General features: G+C 53.7%; 1 protein-coding gene across 3 annotated transcripts in view; it reads right to left on the reverse strand.

Annotated features, from left to right (window-relative positions):
- Nucleotides 1-4,276: 4,276 nt before the first annotated feature.
- CACNA1D (calcium voltage-gated channel subunit alpha1 D) overlaps nucleotides 4,277-18,979 on the reverse strand; it is a 331,484-nt gene continuing 316,781 nt past the window's right edge. Inside the window, exons 42-49 of one of the 3 annotated variants that reach the window (XM_024123808.1) lie at nucleotides 14,628-14,744; nucleotides 13,549-13,916; nucleotides 12,822-12,848; nucleotides 11,471-11,620; nucleotides 9,933-10,102; nucleotides 7,059-7,180; nucleotides 5,124-5,444; nucleotides 4,277-4,649 (exon numbers count right to left, since the gene is read on the reverse strand). In XM_024123808.1, the coding sequence (XP_023979576.1) occupies nucleotides 4,356-4,649; nucleotides 5,124-5,444; nucleotides 7,059-7,180; nucleotides 9,933-10,102; nucleotides 11,471-11,620; nucleotides 12,822-12,848; nucleotides 13,549-13,916; nucleotides 14,628-14,744 (1,569 nt within the window). In that variant the 3' untranslated portion in view covers nucleotides 4,277-4,355. The remainder of the gene's footprint in view (nucleotides 4,650-5,123; nucleotides 5,445-7,058; nucleotides 7,181-9,932; nucleotides 10,103-11,470; nucleotides 11,621-12,821; nucleotides 12,849-13,548; nucleotides 13,917-14,627; nucleotides 14,745-18,979) is intronic. The other 2 variants (XM_024123809.1, XM_024123810.1) reach the window with 2 other exon arrangements.

Here is an 18,979-nt window from a genome sequence, read left to right on the forward strand (position 1 = left end):
GGCGGGGGGGGGGGGGGGGGGGGGGGGGGGGGGGGGGGGGGGGGGGGGGGGGGGTCCCAGGCCAGAGTGTGACTGCGCTGACCTCCTCTGGCACCGGTATGGCAGGTGACATGGCCATTCAGTTCGGTCACCTCTGCGTACTGTGGTGCCCTCGGCCTCTGAGACAGTGGCTGACACGCTAGTGTGCATGTCGATGGGCAAAGCAAAGTGTGTAAGGGGGAGCCTGTACGGTGGATGGCACCCAGGCCCCTCTCCCACCCTTGCTGCGGGGCCTCGTTCCATGCGATCACATGACACTGCCACACACACACGTTTCAAAGGAGAAGAGCATGAGTGTCACGTATATCCAGGACCCAACAGAAAACTGCTATTGGAGTTCAGACCCAGGACAGAATATTCTGATCTGAGGGGGTTCCTCCCTCGAGCCCTGACAGCTGAGTGCTATGGCCACGGGGGCAGGGTGGAGCCAGAGGCCCGTGTCCTAACCTGAAGGCTCTGAAGGGTCCGCCACCACGAAGGAAGCTCTGACCTCAGAAAGAGAGGGCTGTTGGCCAAGGAAGCCAGAGAGGGGAGGAAAGTGCGAACTGGAATTGGGGAGGATGAGCCACGGTCTGGCAGCCCGAGGGGCATGGAGACTGGCCGGCGCTCAGCCTCTTGAAGACCCAGGAAGACGTCGTTTAAGTCCCTTAGCAAAAAGCCTGCAGTACTGCCCAAAAGGAAAAACGTACATTTCCAAAAATGGTCGAAACAGCCTAACAGAAAGCTGCAAGTGTGCCTAGTGGTCAGAACACTGACCCCTCTGAAGAAGCCAGTGTTTAAGCTGCTGCATCAGCAGAGGGTTCTTCTTCCTGGTAGAACAAGAGCCAGAACACACAGCTAGAGGAGCAGCCTGCCCGCAGGTGACCAGGAAAGGGCAGGTCCCGGAGGTGGGACTCTGGCGCCTTAACGTACGGCCTTGTGCGGCCCTCGTGCAGGCTGCAGGAGCCATTTCCACAAATTCAAATAGAGTCTTCTCTCCAGCCAAACCGTGTTCCTCCTCCCAAAGGTCATTTCAGATTTCCACTGCACGACTTACCATCAGATCAAATGCCTAGGTGCCTTTCTCTTAAAACTCAGAAAAAACACACACCCTTCTCCGCTGGCCCCGTCTGGAGACCCAGTCTCCCATCGCATCTCCTGCCACTGTCCCCACAGGGCGCCCTCGCAACCATTCTGGCTCTCGTTCTCTGGTTAGAAGCAAGGGCCCCAGTCCTGCTTCTCTTTCTTGCCTGCCCTCCTAGGTCCGCAGTAGGGAAGGAATATCATTTTAGAGAAGTAAAAACTTTTTTTCAACAAATGAAGGCCATAGCTGGAGTGCGTTTTGGAGTCGGGGAGGCTAGTAAAGGAGTTGGAACTCTGTGTGTGATGCTAACCAGTTCTCAGGACAAGCTGACCACCCAGCCTAACAGTAAAAACCTTCGCAGGAGAACAGGCAATGGGCAAAGACACTTACTTAGGACTGCAAAACATAAACAACACAGAATAAACTGCTCTGGTTTCTCTCACAAGCGTGGTATCAGCCGTAAAGTGGGTTCCTCAGGCAGGTTAAGCCCATCCTGCACTGGAGAAGCTTCTGGGGCCTTCACAACCCACCCCTCCCAGCCACTGGCTGATTCTGAAACATCTCAGAATCAGGCTGGGAGGTGCTGCGTGGCCCAGCCGGCTGGATGGAAATCACAGAGACCATTTTAACGAGGTTCTTGCTGCCATTTCTGTTTTGTGATATTATGGAAAACACAAGATGAAAGAAACTAAATGTACTATTTCTGGGGACACCACAAAATGACTTTTTTTAGGGAGTGGGAGGGGAACTAAAAAGGAGAGACATTTAATCTTAAAAGATTCCTGAAAGAAAAACACCATGCTCTACAACTTCAAATTTGTCTTCCAAAGAAAGAAAAATTTAATGTTAGATGAGCAGTCGAAGCAGGCTTAATGCAGACAGATATTGGGAGTGGTGCAGCCTGTAAAAGTGCCAGTTAAGCGCTGACTAGAAAGGATCACCGACTATACCAGAAAACTCAGTCCTGTTACGGCAGTTTTGGACTGATGATGGTAAACCAAGCCACGCGGTACGAAAGACCAGCGCTCGGTGGAGAGACACAGAGTCTGAGATGACGGTGACCGTGGGTTAGCCCTTTAGGAGAAACAGTGCTCTCTGCAGCTGGACTTAAGTTACCATGGGTACGAGGATAAGAAAAAAGGAGAAGGCGCCAAGAGGATAAGAAAAAAATCTACACAATTACAGAAGTGCCCTCACAGAGTACCTGCCCCTCCCGAAGCTCTCACCGGCAAACACCAGCTCTTTGCGAGGAGAGCTCCCAAGTACAATAAAATTATTACACAGTTTTATTCTGAAGATCATTTTGCATTTTAATAAAAAAGAATTTACGTCAGGAAATAGTCATTTACAAACCTTGACGTGTTTTTGCCTGGATCTGGAGTAAGAATGTCTTAAGAAGAGGTTTGTAAGGTCTTCATAACAAAGTGTTATTTACAAAAGAAAAAACATTAACAGGTTACGTAATCTTTAAAAACTTTGAACCAAAAATCGCTACCAGTCTTTTTGACTGCAGGGAGTCCCCGCCAAGGTAACTCGACAAAGTCGGCATATTCTGTGAACAGAAAAGGAAGCCTTGATGGGTCTAATCATCCCAAAGTGGGTTTTCATCGAGAAGTACAATTGGAGTGTGAGTGCATTCTAATGAAAACTTCAGCCCTCATTCAGTTGCATATAAAAGCCCTCAAAGAGAACACACGGTACAGCAATGTTTTGTAAAAAGGCAACAATACGATTTGTACAGAGCCCGACGTCTAGTCCTATAGATCGTCCTTTGCCCCGTCTGTCCCCAGCACTCCTTATTTCTTTCCTAAGACAAGCAGCCTTACCGGTCCCCAGGGGACAACAGCAGGAGGACTTCATTCACCTGTGCGATTATTTCTGCGCTGGAAATGTCCTGTGGGGGCAGCTGAGAAAACCACAACTATGAATGCCACCGGGTCAGAGTAACCAGCTCGACCTAGGCTGCAGTGTGCTCATCGGAGAGTTACTAAAGCAAAACAAGAGACAGCCGCAACCCATGGTGGATCAGAAGGTGCAACGTCAAATCGCAGAACCCCTGCCCCAAAAAAGACTGCAAATAGTCATCTGGTATCTCTTGTGTAAAGACAGATTTATAGTGACTCAAAATAGTTTAGAAAAATCTCTGTAGTGCCAAGTTCTTTGGAACTTAAAATTTTATCCCCAAAAGATTTCCACTGGATAGATGAGAATTGGCTCTATTTCTTCTACTTCTGTATAGCCCGAGTAAAAATACTAATAGTGTCTAGATTTGAGTGGGGAACTACAATTATCAGGACCCATGGATATTGCTGCATTTCAAATACGGTACAATAATTACAAAATATAGACCATCTCTTTACAAATACAAATTATAGTATATTACAAGTCATATACAGTAAATCTAGAATTTTTAAACAAACTAGCGTATCTAAGTTTACCTGGTTGCGAGTGCCTGATTATTCCAGTTTACAGTTGCCCTCTGCCTGACAGTCAGAAACCGACCGTCGGAGTGATGCTCTCTCCTGTAAACCGGCGTCACGTCACAGAAAACCCCGTTTACAGGGTCCCGCTCCCCTCTCAGGATGACGGCTGGTAGGTAGGTCCTGACTTACACACTGTATTTCAGAAGAGCCGAACAGGAATCAGGAAGCAGTGTGTTTTGGGGGGGGGGGCGGGGGAAGGGTTTAAAAATGGATACGCTGGGCCCAGTGAACGTCTGATATGCTAGACCGATGGCTGAGGTAATGACATAGGTATGGTGATCGTCATCACCCTTAAACCTTTCCCCCATGCCCGCGGGTGGCGGGCCAGCGCTCTGGACAAGCGGGCAGGGGGGGGGGGGGGGAAGGGTTTAAAAATGGATACGCTGGGCCCAGTGAACGTCTGATATGCTAGACCGATGGCTGAGGTAATGACATAGGTATGGTGATCGTCATCACCCTTAAACCTTTCCCCCATGCCCGCGGGTGGCGGGCCAGCGCTCTGGACAAGCGGGCAGGGCTTGTCCGACCTCCTCGCTGGTCCTCTCCAGGAGGGCTGGACCTGCTCTTGCCCACAGCTGGGGCTGAGCCTGTGGGCGCGGCTGTCCCCTACCAGATTTATGGCTTCCTTGAGGCATGACATCACTTGTACAAAAGTCTAATTGAATAGGGACTCCACACTAGTGCCTAAATTTTCCTAACTACGAGGCACTTTTCCCCTGGCCCGCCGGCGCCCCACCTGAGGCCAGAGCCAGTCGGCCGCTCCCTGGGGGCTACAGGGTGGTGATGCAAATCATTTCATCTGCCAGGTCCTCCTCATCCCGCCCGGGGTCTGGCTCCTCGTCGCTGTAGCCGGGCCCGAAGTCCTGGAGCTCGTAGTCTTGCCGATGGGAGACGGGCCCCACGTCCCCATTGGCCCGCGGGTGCACGTTCCCGTTCAGCAGGTTGCTGGCTGCACTCTCCATCTCGTCGATGGTTAGGTCACAGGCATCGGCGATTTCGTGTTTTGTCGCTGACACGAATTTTGGGTCCCTCGCATACCGTCCTAAGCCTTCGGATATCAGAACCTGTACAGGAAGGAGGATCAGTGGCATGAATGCAAAAGGACAGAAAAGGCACCTCAAGCATTGACTGTATGATGTGCTCTTGGGACTCAGCCAGTCATATCTGCTAGACCCCATACGTGGTAACCAAGAAGGAAGGTGAATGGCTTTGAAAATCTGAAGGAGCTCAAACCCTGCACGTGGCCCAACAAGAGTGCAACCCACTGGGGACAAATGTTTCAGTATAAGCTAGTCATGTTTGCAGGAACAGCACACACAATCCTAGGTACAGCTAGCTGATGAAACCCGGCAGGGGTGCTGTTTTTATATGCATGCTTTAAGTACCATCCTTGCTGCTAAGAAGTGGGCGGTGTCCAGGTTCCGAAGCCAGGCTTCCGGGCTCCGGAGCCCACCTGCCCTCAGAACCACCACCCGTTCCCGCTGCGCGCGGTTCTCCCCAGTTCCGCCCTCCCGTGCAGACTCGGCGGCCACACTCACCGCCTCCACCAAGCTGTCTGCGCTCCTCTGCTTGTCGCTGTTTTTGTTGTGGAAGCTGCTGGGGACGGTCAGGCTGGCTGGTGTGAACGTCCGATAGGAGACGCCGGGCTCGTCCGTGTACCACGAGCTGCGGTGCAGGGACGGTAGGCTGCCGTTGACCTGGTCCGGGGCCTCCGACCGCTCGACCTGGATCAGCGGGGTGTAGTACGGCGTCCAGTCCCTGTACGACGGGGTCGCTGGCGGGGTGGCCCACGACCGGGTGGAGTGGCTTGGCGAGTACTTCTGGGCTTTACTGGAATCTAGGCCGGCGACTGCCATGATCTGAGGAGAAAGAGGAAGTGGGGAGACCAGAGGTCCTCAGAGGTCCCGGCCTCGAGCCCCCTCAAAACAGACCAGGCTGGAGGCGCTGTTTTACAGGGGCTTCCGAAGGGCACAGCACACTGAGTAATTCAATGACTTGGCTGTAAAAACTTGGCTTTCTAGCAGACCGTGTTTTCTTTTCCCCCAAATGCATAATATATTTCCTGTGACTCTTCCCAGGTAGGAATCAGTTGTTGGTGAAATTGCTTAGAAGCATGAAGAAACAGGGAAGACGCACAAGCTGTGGGGTATGAACTTGCCACCCGGTTCACTCCGGGTTTGAATAGGGAAGTGCGTTCAGGGCAAGCTGACGGCGCCCAGCGCTCGTAGGGAAACGGGCTGGTTCTCTTTAGGGCAACTCATCCCGCGGCCAGCACTCTGCTCAGAAGCACCAGGTACAAGCCTGCTTCTTCCACCTCCAGAGGCACCATGGCAGGTCTGCCCTGGCATCCCACTCTGCGGAGGGGGACGGTGAGGCCGGGTTTATGAACAGCACAGGCCTGTGGCCAAATCGGAAGCCAGGACCACCTGGGGGAGACAGGGCAGTGTCACGCACAAGCCCACAAAGACCTCCATGCCTACTTGGTGTGTGGCATGCGATGGCCAGGGCCTTCCAGAGGTTTGTCCTCCGTCCACGACGAAGCAGCACACAAAACTTAACATAAAAAATGGAAGGCAGCGGACTTCCTTGGTGGTCCAGTGGCTAAGACTCTGCATTCCAAACGCAGGGCCCCGGATTCGATCCCTGGTCAGGGAACTAGATCCTGCCTGCCGCAACTAAGATCCTGCATGCTGCAACTATGACCCGGCACAGCCAAATAAATAAATAAATTTTTTTTAAAAAAAGGAAGGCAGAAAGGCAAAAGGTTGGCAGACCTGAACAGAAACTCTGAAATGGACGCTCAGGGTAAGAAGCATACCATACCGTGTGTGCTCCTACCTGACCCAGACACACACGGACGCAAGAGGACAGCATCTCTGATGTGCTCTTTTCAGGAAGACAAAGTACCATACTCTTGTCCTGGAGGCAAAGCCCCACAGGCCCTCCAGGCCCTGGGCTCCCTCCTGTCCGGCTGCCCTGACAGGCCGGTCTCCCTGGACTACACCCACCTTGCAGGCAGGTCGGAGGCGCACACACCCTCGTGACCCCAGGGCCCGGCCCCCAGAGGGCTCCGTAAATGACGGGACAACCTCTCAGAGCAAAGGGCAGCACCGATTGTTCAGGGTCAGTCAAGCAGCCACCACTCCCTGCAGTGTGGCCTGTCCCAGGCCCTGCCTTCAGTGCCGAGGAAGGGTGTGTGCAGCTAGGCTGACAGCCCGGCTCTGGAAGCTGGCAGCCTGGGACTCAAATGCCAGCTCGGCCACTCACCTCCTGTGTGAGCTCAGGGATGCCACCTTCCCTCTGTGATGCTTGCTCGTCCGTAGAACAGGGTTCATGATAGTTTCTATTTGGCGAGGTTGTCACAGGACTGAACCAGAGTGTTTGTGAAGGGTCCCCCTTCCCTCCAGTGCTGGCAGCCAAGGGGGACGGGGTGCCCATCGGCCCTGGGGGCAGGGCCAGGTGTGCCGGCTCACCTGTTGCTGCATCAGGTGCAGAGGCAGGGCCGTGCGGTGGGGGAAGGCGGGGGACGGCGGGACCTCCTCCTGGCTGCTGTGCCGGCGCAGGCACTCGAAGTTGAAGGAGGATCTCCGGGGCGCTGAGAAGTTAAAGCACACCGTTCAGCTGTGAAACCGGCCGTCAGGGCTCCGGGGCTCTGGGGTCAGGGCAGCCCCCTGGACATTTCAGCAGGGGGGCCCAGGAGAAAGCAAGCAAGGCATCCAAGAAAAAGCACTGGGCACCGGGTGTGGGGGGGGCGGTGTCTCAGAACTTTAGGAGGAAGAAGCAGCCCAACTAAGGGATGTTTCCAAAAGAGCAAGTCAATTTCTCCTCCCTGCCACACCTGTTCTCAGGGGGAGGAGCTAGAGGCAGCCAGAGGGTGGCTGTTCTGACCCGAGGCCCCTGTCCCTGCACGTGGTGGGGACACAGCATTCCGGGTCAAGTACACGACGTCGTTCTAGAATCCCAGAGACGCTTGCTGACTGACCCGTTCTCGCCTTCCAGACATCCTGAGTGTCTCTGGGGGCCGGAGCATCCTGCTGGTGCTCCTGTGTTGTGTTTACACTTCTCTTTGCTACCTGCCCTAATAGCTCAACCAGGTAATAAACAGATCCTTTTGTGGGGAAAGACCCAGCTTCCCTAGCCCTGAAGACAGAACAAACAAGAAAGGATACCTTGAACTTTAAAAAATGCGGTGGGCTGCCCTGTTAACAGCCACTTTGAAGAGAGGCTTATAAACAGGTCGAGTGATGACAAGATGATCCAGAACTCGTGGCTTCACAGGGTGCCAGGCCCGGGAGATCAGTCTGAATCCTGGGCCCCGAGCACAGGCCAGAGGCCTCCCCGGGACACCTCCCCTCAGGCGCTGCCGCCGTGGAGCTGCCTCGGCAGCCTTACTGGTGGCCCGCGAGGCAGCGCTGAGTCACCTCAACCGTCCTTTCCTGAGCTCCGCTTTCTAAGCTCACGGGGCATTTCTCATGCCCCAGCAACGCTCCACACCCCCCTAATTCCTGCACTGGAAAACTGCAGGGACCAGCCTGGGGAGGCCCCCGGCATCCTGGGACTGCACACGAAGCTGCAGAGCCCGTTCTCTGGGGGCCAGGCTCCAAAAGCGCACGGAGACCAGACTGAGCCCTTGCCGGCCACTGCCCAACAGGGAGGGACCAGACAGGCAACGAGCCCTGTTTCGCGGGCCCGACGCACACCGTGGGGCCTGCTGGGCCTCCTCGTCCAGTTGCCGACACGGGACACGGACACCTGCCATCCGCATCAGACAGCCTTCCCTCCACGCGCCACGCGGGAACGAACTTCAGTGTTCTAAGAGGAGGACGGGCCTCCCTGGTCAGCACCACCTCTCGGACCCTCCTAGGGTCAGATGGTGGGGCCAGAGGATGGAGCCAGGAAAGGAAAACTACCACCGCTGTCATTCAGGTAGCACCTTTCAGTTTTGAAAGTGGATCCTCTCTTTTGCTCTGCACCACCGTCTCCAATGGGGGAAGTAATCCCGCCGTGGCTGAGAACACGGGGGCGCCGTGGTCTCCCTGCCTGAGGTCTGAATGGATGGGCAGCAAAGCAAATAAGATGCATTTAATTTATTCCCCCTTAAAAATAAAGAGGGCAGCCACTCTTGCCCGCTTAGGGTCCTTGATTCACAGAGGCGGCGCCTGCGAATGGTGATTATCGTGGCCACCAAAGGGAGAAAGGAGGTCACAGCAGGGCAGTGGAACCCACAGGGCCAGGGGCCTCTGTCCAGCCTCGCCTGCGTGTGCGTCACCTGGTACTGATGGACCCCAGAACTGCTCTGTTTAGCAGCTTCTGTTTGGGGCTGTAAAATTAAATATTAACCACGGAAATGGGTCTGATTACACCTCCCAGCAGGGCTATGACAGCTGGAGAGAGATAGGACCTGGGTACCACCCAACTGCACTTGTTACTGTGCACTAGATGGCAGACTCGGAGCCGCTGTGTCTTGGTTATTTTTGGTTACTGATTAGAGTCCTACCCCAAAATATGCCTCATTCTTCAGAAACGCCAGAAGTGGATATTCTTTAACCAGCATCAAAATGTCCACGCGTCCAAAATCAAACTACCCAGCCAGGAACTGGCAGGGGCCACTGCTGTGTTTCCTTCCCCGGCTCAAGTTCCTCACTGGGGGTGACCCAGATCTCCTGGTGGCACCACTGATGCCACCTGCACACGAAAACCAGGCCAAGGAGCAGCCAGCCCCTGCCCCTTCGCTGCGGAACGGGATTCCTTGGCCCCAGGATGGGAGCGCCTACCCTAGAGGTCACCACCAAGGCCACAACCTACCATGAGCAGAGAGCACCGGCAGACCGAGGCAAAGGTGGGAGAGAGGAGGAAGGATGGGTACCAAGAACCCCCGGGTGCTCCTCAGAGGCATGGGCCTTGGTAAGAGGCCTGGGCTCGAGTCCACTCTGTGCGTGGGCCCATCCTCCGCCCTCTAAGGGCTCTAAGGGCTCATCACTGCCCCATCTAGGGAGTGGGCCTATCAACGCCATGGTGCATGTCTTGCCTACCTGTCAGGGCACATCCCAAGCTCAAAGGCAGTGATGAGGCACACAGAAGACCCCTCATCAGGTGCTACATACCGTGCAACTGTGGGGCCTCACACTGTCTCTCTCTGTTCTCAGCAGGAAGCGCTTTAAGCCCTACCACGTGGCACACAGATGAGAAAGAAAGCCAACAGCATCTCCAGCTAGGGGGCTGGTCTCGAGGAGTGGAGGCCCCCAACGTGGCAGGACCACGTCCGTCACCACCCCCGGGGTTGGGGCAGGGGGAGAGGCACACTGCTCCCTGTGAGCCTTGCTCCCAAACAAAAAATCTGGCCTCACATGTTGGGGTGGGAGGGAGCAGGCGTCTCCTTGGAGACCTCCGGGGATCATAGCAAACAGGTGAGTCATCATCCTCCGAGAAGCTTTGGGGGTGATGGTAGCCTCGAGGCCGCTCGAAGTCCAAGCTGCTGCCTGGGTATCGGGTATAGTAGCCACAGCTGTAGCTTTGCCTGGTGATTGAAAAGGTCAGAAGAGAGAGCAAGGGACACATGAGAGCCTAATTAACAAGCCCACGTCACAGTCCTCTCCCCACCGCCTTGGACACAGTAGTACCGGGCAGCCCTCAGCTCCATGGAAAATTCTAGATGGAGGGCAAGGGCTGCTACAGGAAGGTTCAGTACGGCAGACCTGCGATGAGTGAGGTGCTGGTGTTTTCCCTCCCTGGGGCAGCCTCAGACCCCGGTCAGATGTGGACTGCAGATGCCCCGCGAGCTTGACTATCACCCGCTCGCTTCTTCCCGAGGGCCAGGTGCTGAGCGGGGCGCCTGGGATACGAAGATGCATGAAGCGCGGTCAAGGAGCTTAGCAAATACCTCAGGCACATGGCATTCTAATTCAGGTTGGCGAAGGTGGGCGCTGGAAGAGAGGGGCTCAGGGTGGGGCTCTGTGGGTTCTCGGGGCGGGCGGGGGCATTTCAATTCCAGTCAGAGGAAGGAGGAGCGGGCCCTTGAAGGGAAGGTGGGATTAGGTGAGCACAGGTGGGGAAAGGGCATCCAAGGGGTGGTCATGGTTTGAGCAAAGGCCCTGAAGACGGAAACTCAGAATGCAGCTGGCTCAGAACCAGTGGCTCCGCAAGTCAGGCATCCGGGGAGGCCCGCGGAAGGCCGTGGCGCAGAGCAGGGTGAGGGAGGCTCGGCTGTGGCTGGCCCGAAAGACGAGGCTGATGCTTAACAACACCTCAGACGCCAGAAGTGACCTCACCACAGAACCACGTCCACTTCAATGGGCCACCGGTCACAGTGGGATGCAGTTTACAGAGAAGAGGGTGGTAGGTGGCCTTTGTCCCCCTGCACTGCCTGCGACATGTCCTAAAGCAAAGTGTCCGCTTTAACCTCATACCCGCCTTCTTCAGGACAGGAGGCTAGAGAGGCACATCTGCTGAGTGGTGCCACTCCGACCTCTTGTCCCCTCACCTCTAGGAGAGACCGCCTGATGGGAGCGGGAAGCAGGTGCTGTCCATTAAGACCGACCAAGCTCTGGGCTGACGAGCCGCTCCAAGGCGAGAGCCTCCAGCCCAGAGCGCTCAGCGTTTAGCAGAGGCTCTCATTTCTTAGAGCCTATACTAAAAAGCCTCATGGGTGGGCCCCTGGTGGAAATAAGTCAACAGGCCTGAGAAAACTGCCTCCACTCTGCCTCTCTCCAGTCCTATTTCTCCTGCCCTGACTTCTCCCGCGGCCCGCAGGCTGTGCTCCTGCTTCGCTTCCCAGGACAGTCCCAAGGGCAGCAGCAGGTGGCCCGTGGCTTCGTGAGCAGGCGGAGCCCCAGGGCCAGGAGACAGCAAGGCCTGCTAAGGTCATCCCGAGCCACAGAGCCCTCACCTGCTCCCGGTGGGCGAGCTGTCGTCCTCGTAGCACTCCTCACTGCTGAAGTACTCCTGCTCCCCCAAGCAGCAGGGGTCCCTGAAGTAGCCGTGTATCTCTGGGTCTTCCCGGCAAATAGTTGGGAACTGCTCGTCTCCTGAGTCAGACCTGCAGTTGGGAGAGAGGGCCTGAGCGGCTGGGCGGGCGGCAGATAGCTCCTCCGGCCGTGCCTCAGCGGTGGCCACAGCAGCCCCGCCTGAGGTGCTCCGGCATCTCCCTGGGTGCTCCTGCCTCAAGTGGGGCTGGACTGTTAATGCCTCTGGCAGTGGTGCTGCGTGTGCGTGTCTACGTACGTGCGCACGCACGTACCAGGAAGAGGTTTCTCTCTCGGCGCCTTGACGATGCTAGTGCCACACCACTACCCCCAGAGGCCTGAGAACCAAAAGAGTAGATGTAGTTTGGGAAAAGAGCGAGAAAATGGACCTAGAGACCTGCAGTGATGGGCTCCCAGGCCACCTGCTCGGATCCCTGCTCCTCCTTTTACCCCAGCCCAAGGTGCCTTCAGAGCCTGGAGCAAAGAGGGTCCCAACTTCACACTGCATCTGACCCAGGTAAGGTGACAGGAGTTTTTTGAGTACAGGGTCCCAGGGGAGGGAGACTCTCCCGGACAATGTCCACCACGTTTTCAAAGACAGCCCTGCCCCAGCACTGTCGTGATGTCTCCCTGAAACCCAGATGTCCTGGCCTCAGCCCTCAGGAAAGCCGGCCAGGCTCTGTGGCATCACTGCTCTGCAAACAGAGGACTGTGCTTCCTCCAAGCTCTTTACTCTCTTCCACCCTCCTCCAGCTCAAGTAACTTCTAACTTGAGATCATTAATCCAGGACATCTATCCTCCCTGTCCCCAACACCATGACCATCTCACCCACAGTTCCACTGGGTTCAACAAACAGGGAGCAGGGTATACTGCACGTGGGTAGGGGGCTGCCCAGGAGACAAAGGAGAAGGCCTGGCTTCTGGTCTTCAGGAGGTTGGGCGTCACGCTTTTACAAAGCCTCCACAAGAGGCCTGACCCCAGACAGCAGCACGACTGCCCAGCTCCACAGGCCAGGGGCTCTCCCAGCACCGCATTGAGGCCTGCGGGCCTATAGCTGTGGGCACGCTGCATGTGAACTTAGGTCCTTGGATGGTAACACAGTCTGTGCAGATATGGATCTGAAAGCTCTGCGTCCACAGCCCTGGGCTGTAACGCCCTGCACTAGGCTAGCTGGCTCCCGGGGCTTTCTCATCTCTCAGCACTCAGAGAGGCCATCTGGTCCCACTTAGAACACACAGTATTTAACACATTAAATACAGGCAATGAGCACATACCTAATATAAGTTTCATAATAGCGGGTTCTATCCAGGAAAGGCATAACGTGGGAGGGAGGGAGAAGATAAAAGTTAAATATTTCTAGCAAAATTTAAAAAGCAAATATATCAAGCTACTCCCTAGAGCAGGGGTCGGCAACCTATGGTTCATAGGCTGAATACAGGCCGTCACCTGTTTTTGCATGGCCACAAGCTACAAACAGTTTTTATTCTTTTAAAGGATTGAAGCAAAATCAAAGGAAGAAAAAATTTCATCGCGTGTGAGTGCATGAAGTTCACATTTCAGTGTCCACAAATAAAGGTTCATCGGGACACAGCTGCACCCGTACGCTTACATATGATTTACGGCTGGCTTCTTGCTACGATAACAGAGGTGACTAGCTACAATAGAGACTGTATGAGGCTCCAACCCTAAAATATTTACTCTCTGGCCCTGTACAGGAAAAGTCTGCCAGTCCCTCAGTGTGTGGTACAGTCGGGGAAGGTAGAGTTTGCAGCTGCTCCTGTGTTAAGGGGCATTGCGTAGAGCAGGATGCAGGGTGGCAGGTGGCCCTTCGTCCTTTGGGTTCATCACATGGCCAGTGCCTGAAGAAGCTGTGACCTGGAGGCACTCACAGGCCCTAACACCAACGCCCGCAGGGAGCCTCCCACCTGTGCCAGAGACGGGAGAAAGACCTGCCTTGGGCCGACACGACATTACCAAGTGCAAACACATCTTAAACGTTACCTTTTAATACTGGACCTTCTTTGAGGCTCACGGCCATGCTTGTGGAAGGAATGATGCCCATTTTCAGACACATGCTCAAGGTTCCCAATGCTGGGCCGTTTTCCAGGGGCAGCTTTGGACATATTGGCATTATTGAGATTGGCATTTGTTGAGCTGGGAACTTGCTTTCCTATGGAATTATGGTTATGATGGTTATGACACACCGAATTTCCTGCTGGAGGAAACAGCGGTTTCTCAGTATCACTTGCAGGTGGCATTGAAGGCCTTTGGACATGCAGGGGACGGTGGGTGGTATTGGTCTGCTGAAGGGAATCTCTCCTATCACTATTAACATGATTGACATGGTTTCCAAGCAGGGCACCATTTCTCTGCAAAATAATGGGAGACAACACCAGGTAATTTAACAAATATTTGATGCAGGCTAGCTACGTTAGGTAATTTTTTTTTCTACATGAAAAACAAATTCTAGGTAAGCTCCATAGAATCCCTGTAAAACAATCTGAGTGTCTCAGTGACCAGGGTGACTGTGTGTGTCAGCTGGTCCCCCTGAAATGAGGAAGGTTACCGATTCCTGAGCTGGGGAGCAAGCGCTCGGCTGTCATTCAAGTGCACTCTTCCGGTTGCTCCAAGGTGAGCTGACTTTCGCCCAGCAGGGCTGTTGGCAGCCCCAGTGGCTGAGGTTGGGCGGCAGGCAGGTCTCTGGGCCGGGGGCTGGGAAGTGGAGGGCCCGCTGGCAGATCAAAGAGCCGGCCCGGGGAAGAAGGGGTAGGGAGGGCCAGCAGCTGCTAGAAGGACCCAGGATGCTCATCCACGCCGGCCAGTGGTTGTGACCAAGCTCCTCCGAAGTGGCCAGTGTGGGGCAGAGGAGCAAGCTCAGGGAAGGAGCAAGCCTGGCCCTAGAAAGGGTGCTGCTGAACGGGGAGGGTCTGCAGGGGGGAGGGCATGGTCCACAAGCCCTTCTAGGCCCTGGGGCTGGTGTGCATTCTCCAGGCTCTTTGGCAGATCGTTAACTGCCCCAACTGGACTCCTGCCCCGCTATTTCCAAGTGGCCAGTGTGTAGCTAGGCGTGGAATAATTACTTTGAACACATCTTCTTCTTCTTCGCCTTTTGTTTCCTCTGGCTCATCATCTTGCAAATCACATGATATAGCACGCCGGATTTCTGGCCCAATGTCGTGCAGTGTCCTTAATCCCGCCTAGATCAATGAAAATGGCAAAACAGGTTAGACAACACGGGTGGCCTGGGCCCAGCCTGGGTCCTGGCTTTGCTCCTGCCTGATTCAGTTGTGGGAGGGGAAGGTTTCTCCAAAGGACAGTCCAGGGAACTGACCCCTTGTTTGAACGTAACTGATGGTGTCCCTGCAGCCTCAGGGATGTAGGGTGTGGTCAGGAGTTCAAGATGGTCCTGGGCTGGGATGCTTGAGGCCAGTGACCGCCTTTTCAAATACCCCCACTCGCAGGGAACAGTGCTTGCTTACTAGTACTAGGGTCTGCCATGGCCAAGAGCCCAGGCCCACGTCTAAATGACTGTCTACAGAAGGATGGCCTGCAGAGCGCCATCTCCCGGAGCCTCGGACAGGGCGAGGAGCATGGCACGGCTGTTTTACAGGGAGGGTGGCAAGCGCTCGCTGGCTGTGTCCAGGATGAGAAGCCTAGTGCAGGTGCCAGAGGGCAAGCAGACCAAGCAGTCAACTGGGCCACCGGTTCTCCTTCAAAGCCATGGGAACGAGGGAGGGACACAACACAATGCAGCCACCAGCACACTCAGGACCAGAACGCGATGGACAGACACGCACAGACCTGGGCTGCTGTGCAGGGCCAGGCTCCATGGCCATCTGTTGGCACCTGGGCCTGCAGCCTGTGCTCAGGCAGAGAACTCGCCAATGGTTGGGTCATCCTCTTGAAGACCACAACACACTGAAAGGGGCTCCAGCCTCTGGAGGCGGTGCCAGACCTGCCAGGTGACCCCTTCAGGCCCCTCACGGACATTCTGCATTTCCCTGAGGCCCTCACAGACGGCCTTCCTCACCCTGGGCCCCGGGTTCCAGTGGGACAGGGCCTGGGAGAGGCCCTCCCATTGTACTTAACTTCTCTAGGGAAATATTCGAGATGCTTATGGACTACCTATGGGGGAGGGGTGGTTGCTGGCTCTGAGAAAATTATGATGTTTTGACCAACAATTTGAAGAAAAATGGCATGCTGATAGGGAGAGTACAGTTACTCTATCCTTGGACACAACAAGACTGGCACCGGAAAGAGGCATTCCCTCCCTGTCCCCGGTCTGAGGTCACCCGTCCTGCACCCGGGTGGTACCCCCTCACCTGCCGGCCGTCTGTCTGCACCTCAGTAGCCACTAAAGGTGTGGAGAACATCTGAGGCCCTGGCTGTGCGGGTGTCCATCTGCAGCTAACACCCCCCAGTGTGAGGGGGGAGCCACTTCCCTGTCCTTCCGCCACAAGCCCCAGCAGCGGGTGGTACAGGGCACAGACAAAGCATGATGACCACGTTTGAGACACGCCCGGCAGTGGAGGGGGAGGTAGGGAGGGGAGGGTGGCCCCCATCTTGAAAGATCCGGCAGGACCGAGCCCACAAGCGGGGGAACGCTCAGACCGGTCTTCTGCAGTCATATGGAACCGCCCAAGAGGCTCTCGTGAAAAAGGCTTCATTCGTAATAGCCCTCAGCCTACGAGAGGATCCTTTTAAAGATGGCACACCAGGCTGCATCTGGTTTGAACCATTCTTTGCATACAGGAGCCCCAGACCTTTCCATTTTATGAACTGTGGGGGTGAACGAGCTGCCTGGAGTCAAAGCCTTAAGGTTCCCGGCTAAGAAGGCTGTGGTCTCGCAGGGGAAGGGCACACGTGTCCCAGGGCCAAACCCAGAACAGTTTGTGGTGTGGTCATTGAGGCTGCCTCTCACTCACCTGTCCCTCTGATCACAGGCACCAGACACACGCACTCAGACGTGCACACACGTACACCTACAAGCACACACATGTACATGTACACACACACGCGCTCACTCTTTTCCTCTCTCAGGACCCCGCTTCCAGCACATCTGAGCCTGGGAAATCATCCGTCTTAGAGGCAGACCCACGCCATTCTCAGGGAAACATCAAGAAGGCAACTCTAATGCCAAGTGGATGAAAGCTCTTGCACAGCAGAGCTGCAGGCCTGGGCAGCAAGGTTGAGCCCAGTAGTACTGAGCAGCCTGCAATTCATCCAGGCAGTGTTCTGTAGGGCACAGTTATCAAGGGAAGATAAACGAAGCCAGAGTTTCACCCTCTGATTTTGGATCACTGGAAAGAAAGAGCTGTTACATATCTGAGGCTCCCAAACAAGAGACCAGGTTTGAGACACCCACGTGACAATGCACCGAGTCAACATCCCCAGGTAAATTATGTACCTTAATCCATGACCCAAGGCAGTGTGGGCCAGCAAAACTCTGTTTAGATAACAACAGGTAATCCTATTCACTGTCATTCAACTGACTGGACTAGGTCTGATTAGAAGAAATAGAAAACTATTTATTTGGATAATTTTTAACATCATCCTCTGTTGACGGGTTGACATTTCACTGAAATACACATATGACATAATTGCATAATAAAAACAAAAACTGTCTCCAGCATGTCTTCAATGATACACAAGATTAGGAGAGAGCAGTGAACAAACAGGACAGAGAATTTGTTTGCAACATAAATCATGGAGGAAATTGAGAGGTGGCCCAAGAGGCCACGTCCAAAGACAAATAAGGACAACATATTTATTAAAGAGACATCAAAGGAGGAGAGAAAGCATCACTCTTCCCAGACAGGAAAGCAGAGGCTCAGAAATCATGATTATATCTTGCTTGCTCCACGCTGGAAGGAACACACCTTCTAAGGGTCAGAGACTGACTTTACTCTTTCACAGGGGATCTGAGGAAGGACAGACGGGGAGGGAGGGGGAGGTACTATGGGGAGTAGGGGTGTCTGCCAGGGTTGGGAATGAGGGAAACAGATGTTCCCAAACTTGAACTGAAACCAAGCTTAAGCACAGCACCCTGAATTTATTACATATCACAAAACATGATAATGAAAAATTTTCTAGCACACACATCAAGCTAAAAGGTAGCTTAGGCTGCTCCAAAAATTCCACAGGCACAAGTTCCAATTCCCAAAGTGCAGAAATCTATCTTAAACCCTTGAAAAAATTACTTTTTTTTCACAGCCCTTAAAAAAAAAACATTTTTTTCTTGAAATAAACACTTTACAATCAGTAAAATTATCTGTTCTTTCATATGTCATATCTGTGTCTACCTCTATCAGCAAAATACTATTTTAATTTGAAATGTGGTCATTAGCATTTAAACCAACACAATTAAAGCCATATAAAGTCATTCCATTAACATCACAGAATTATGGTTTTGAATAAACACAGAATTTCTATAAAATATAAACATTATTGATTTGTTTTAAGATGTCCAATCATATAAAATATTAAACAGAATCAAGCCTAGTTTCTGGTTGATTTTTAAATGCTAGATGTTCTCATAAATATTTTTGTTAAAAAAAGAAATGTTGGCGCTTTGCCTGTAGACTGCTGCTTTAAATTTTAGACACCATTTAATTGGAATTTTATAGATATTTACTCCAGTGAATGATTAAGTCACCAAAAAAAACCCACCCCCAAACTATAAAATCTCTGTAAATATTTCTGAAGCAATAGCATAAATGTATGATATTTTAACCTCAGGTAGGAACATTCATTTACCTTCCTTTCTCTTGCCCACTTTCAGGGTTAAGTTTTTCCTACCTGGTGCATCTGAAATGCTTTCACTGCCTGTCTCCCTAAGCTAGCGCCATCACTCACACCAGTCGTCTGCCAGCTCTCAGCACGTAGAAATGCCCAGGAACCCCTCCTGAACCTACACTGTAACAGTGCAGATAAGAGATGTGAGTCTCCAGTGGGGACCGGGCCAGGCCATCCATCTTCGGGTATGAGTGCCAGGCTTGCAGGCTCCAGCCAAAGAGCAGAGCCCGGTCTCTATCACAGGCAGGTCTCCCGCAGCCAAGGCCGGCCCTGCTCGGTCATCTCGTTAAAGGCGAGTTCTGGTTAACCCTTTAGCAGGCTTCTGCCCCTACCCAATTAGAAGGGATCATTTTAGACTAGCTCCCTCGGCAGAAAGAACTGGAGATTAAATTCTCATAGCATACACCTGCTCCTCTATAAGCCATCCCACCTCCCCTGCGTCCCCACATGCACACACATCACACACAGGCACACCCCTTCTTTTGTCATTGCTCTCCACCAGGGAAAGTGTGATGGTGTGGCCTTTGTGTCCATTATGAACAGTCCTCGAGTTATATATAACCATAAAGGGCTAGAACGACGAGGAAGGCACGCCCGTGAGCCATGCACAGTGATTCCGACCCTCGCTGCAAAGTCA

Source organism: Physeter macrocephalus, chromosome 18, assembly GCF_002837175.3.
Source record: "Physeter macrocephalus isolate SW-GA chromosome 18, ASM283717v5, whole genome shotgun sequence".
Classification (NCBI taxonomy): Eukaryota; Metazoa; Chordata; class Mammalia; order Artiodactyla; family Physeteridae; genus Physeter; species Physeter macrocephalus.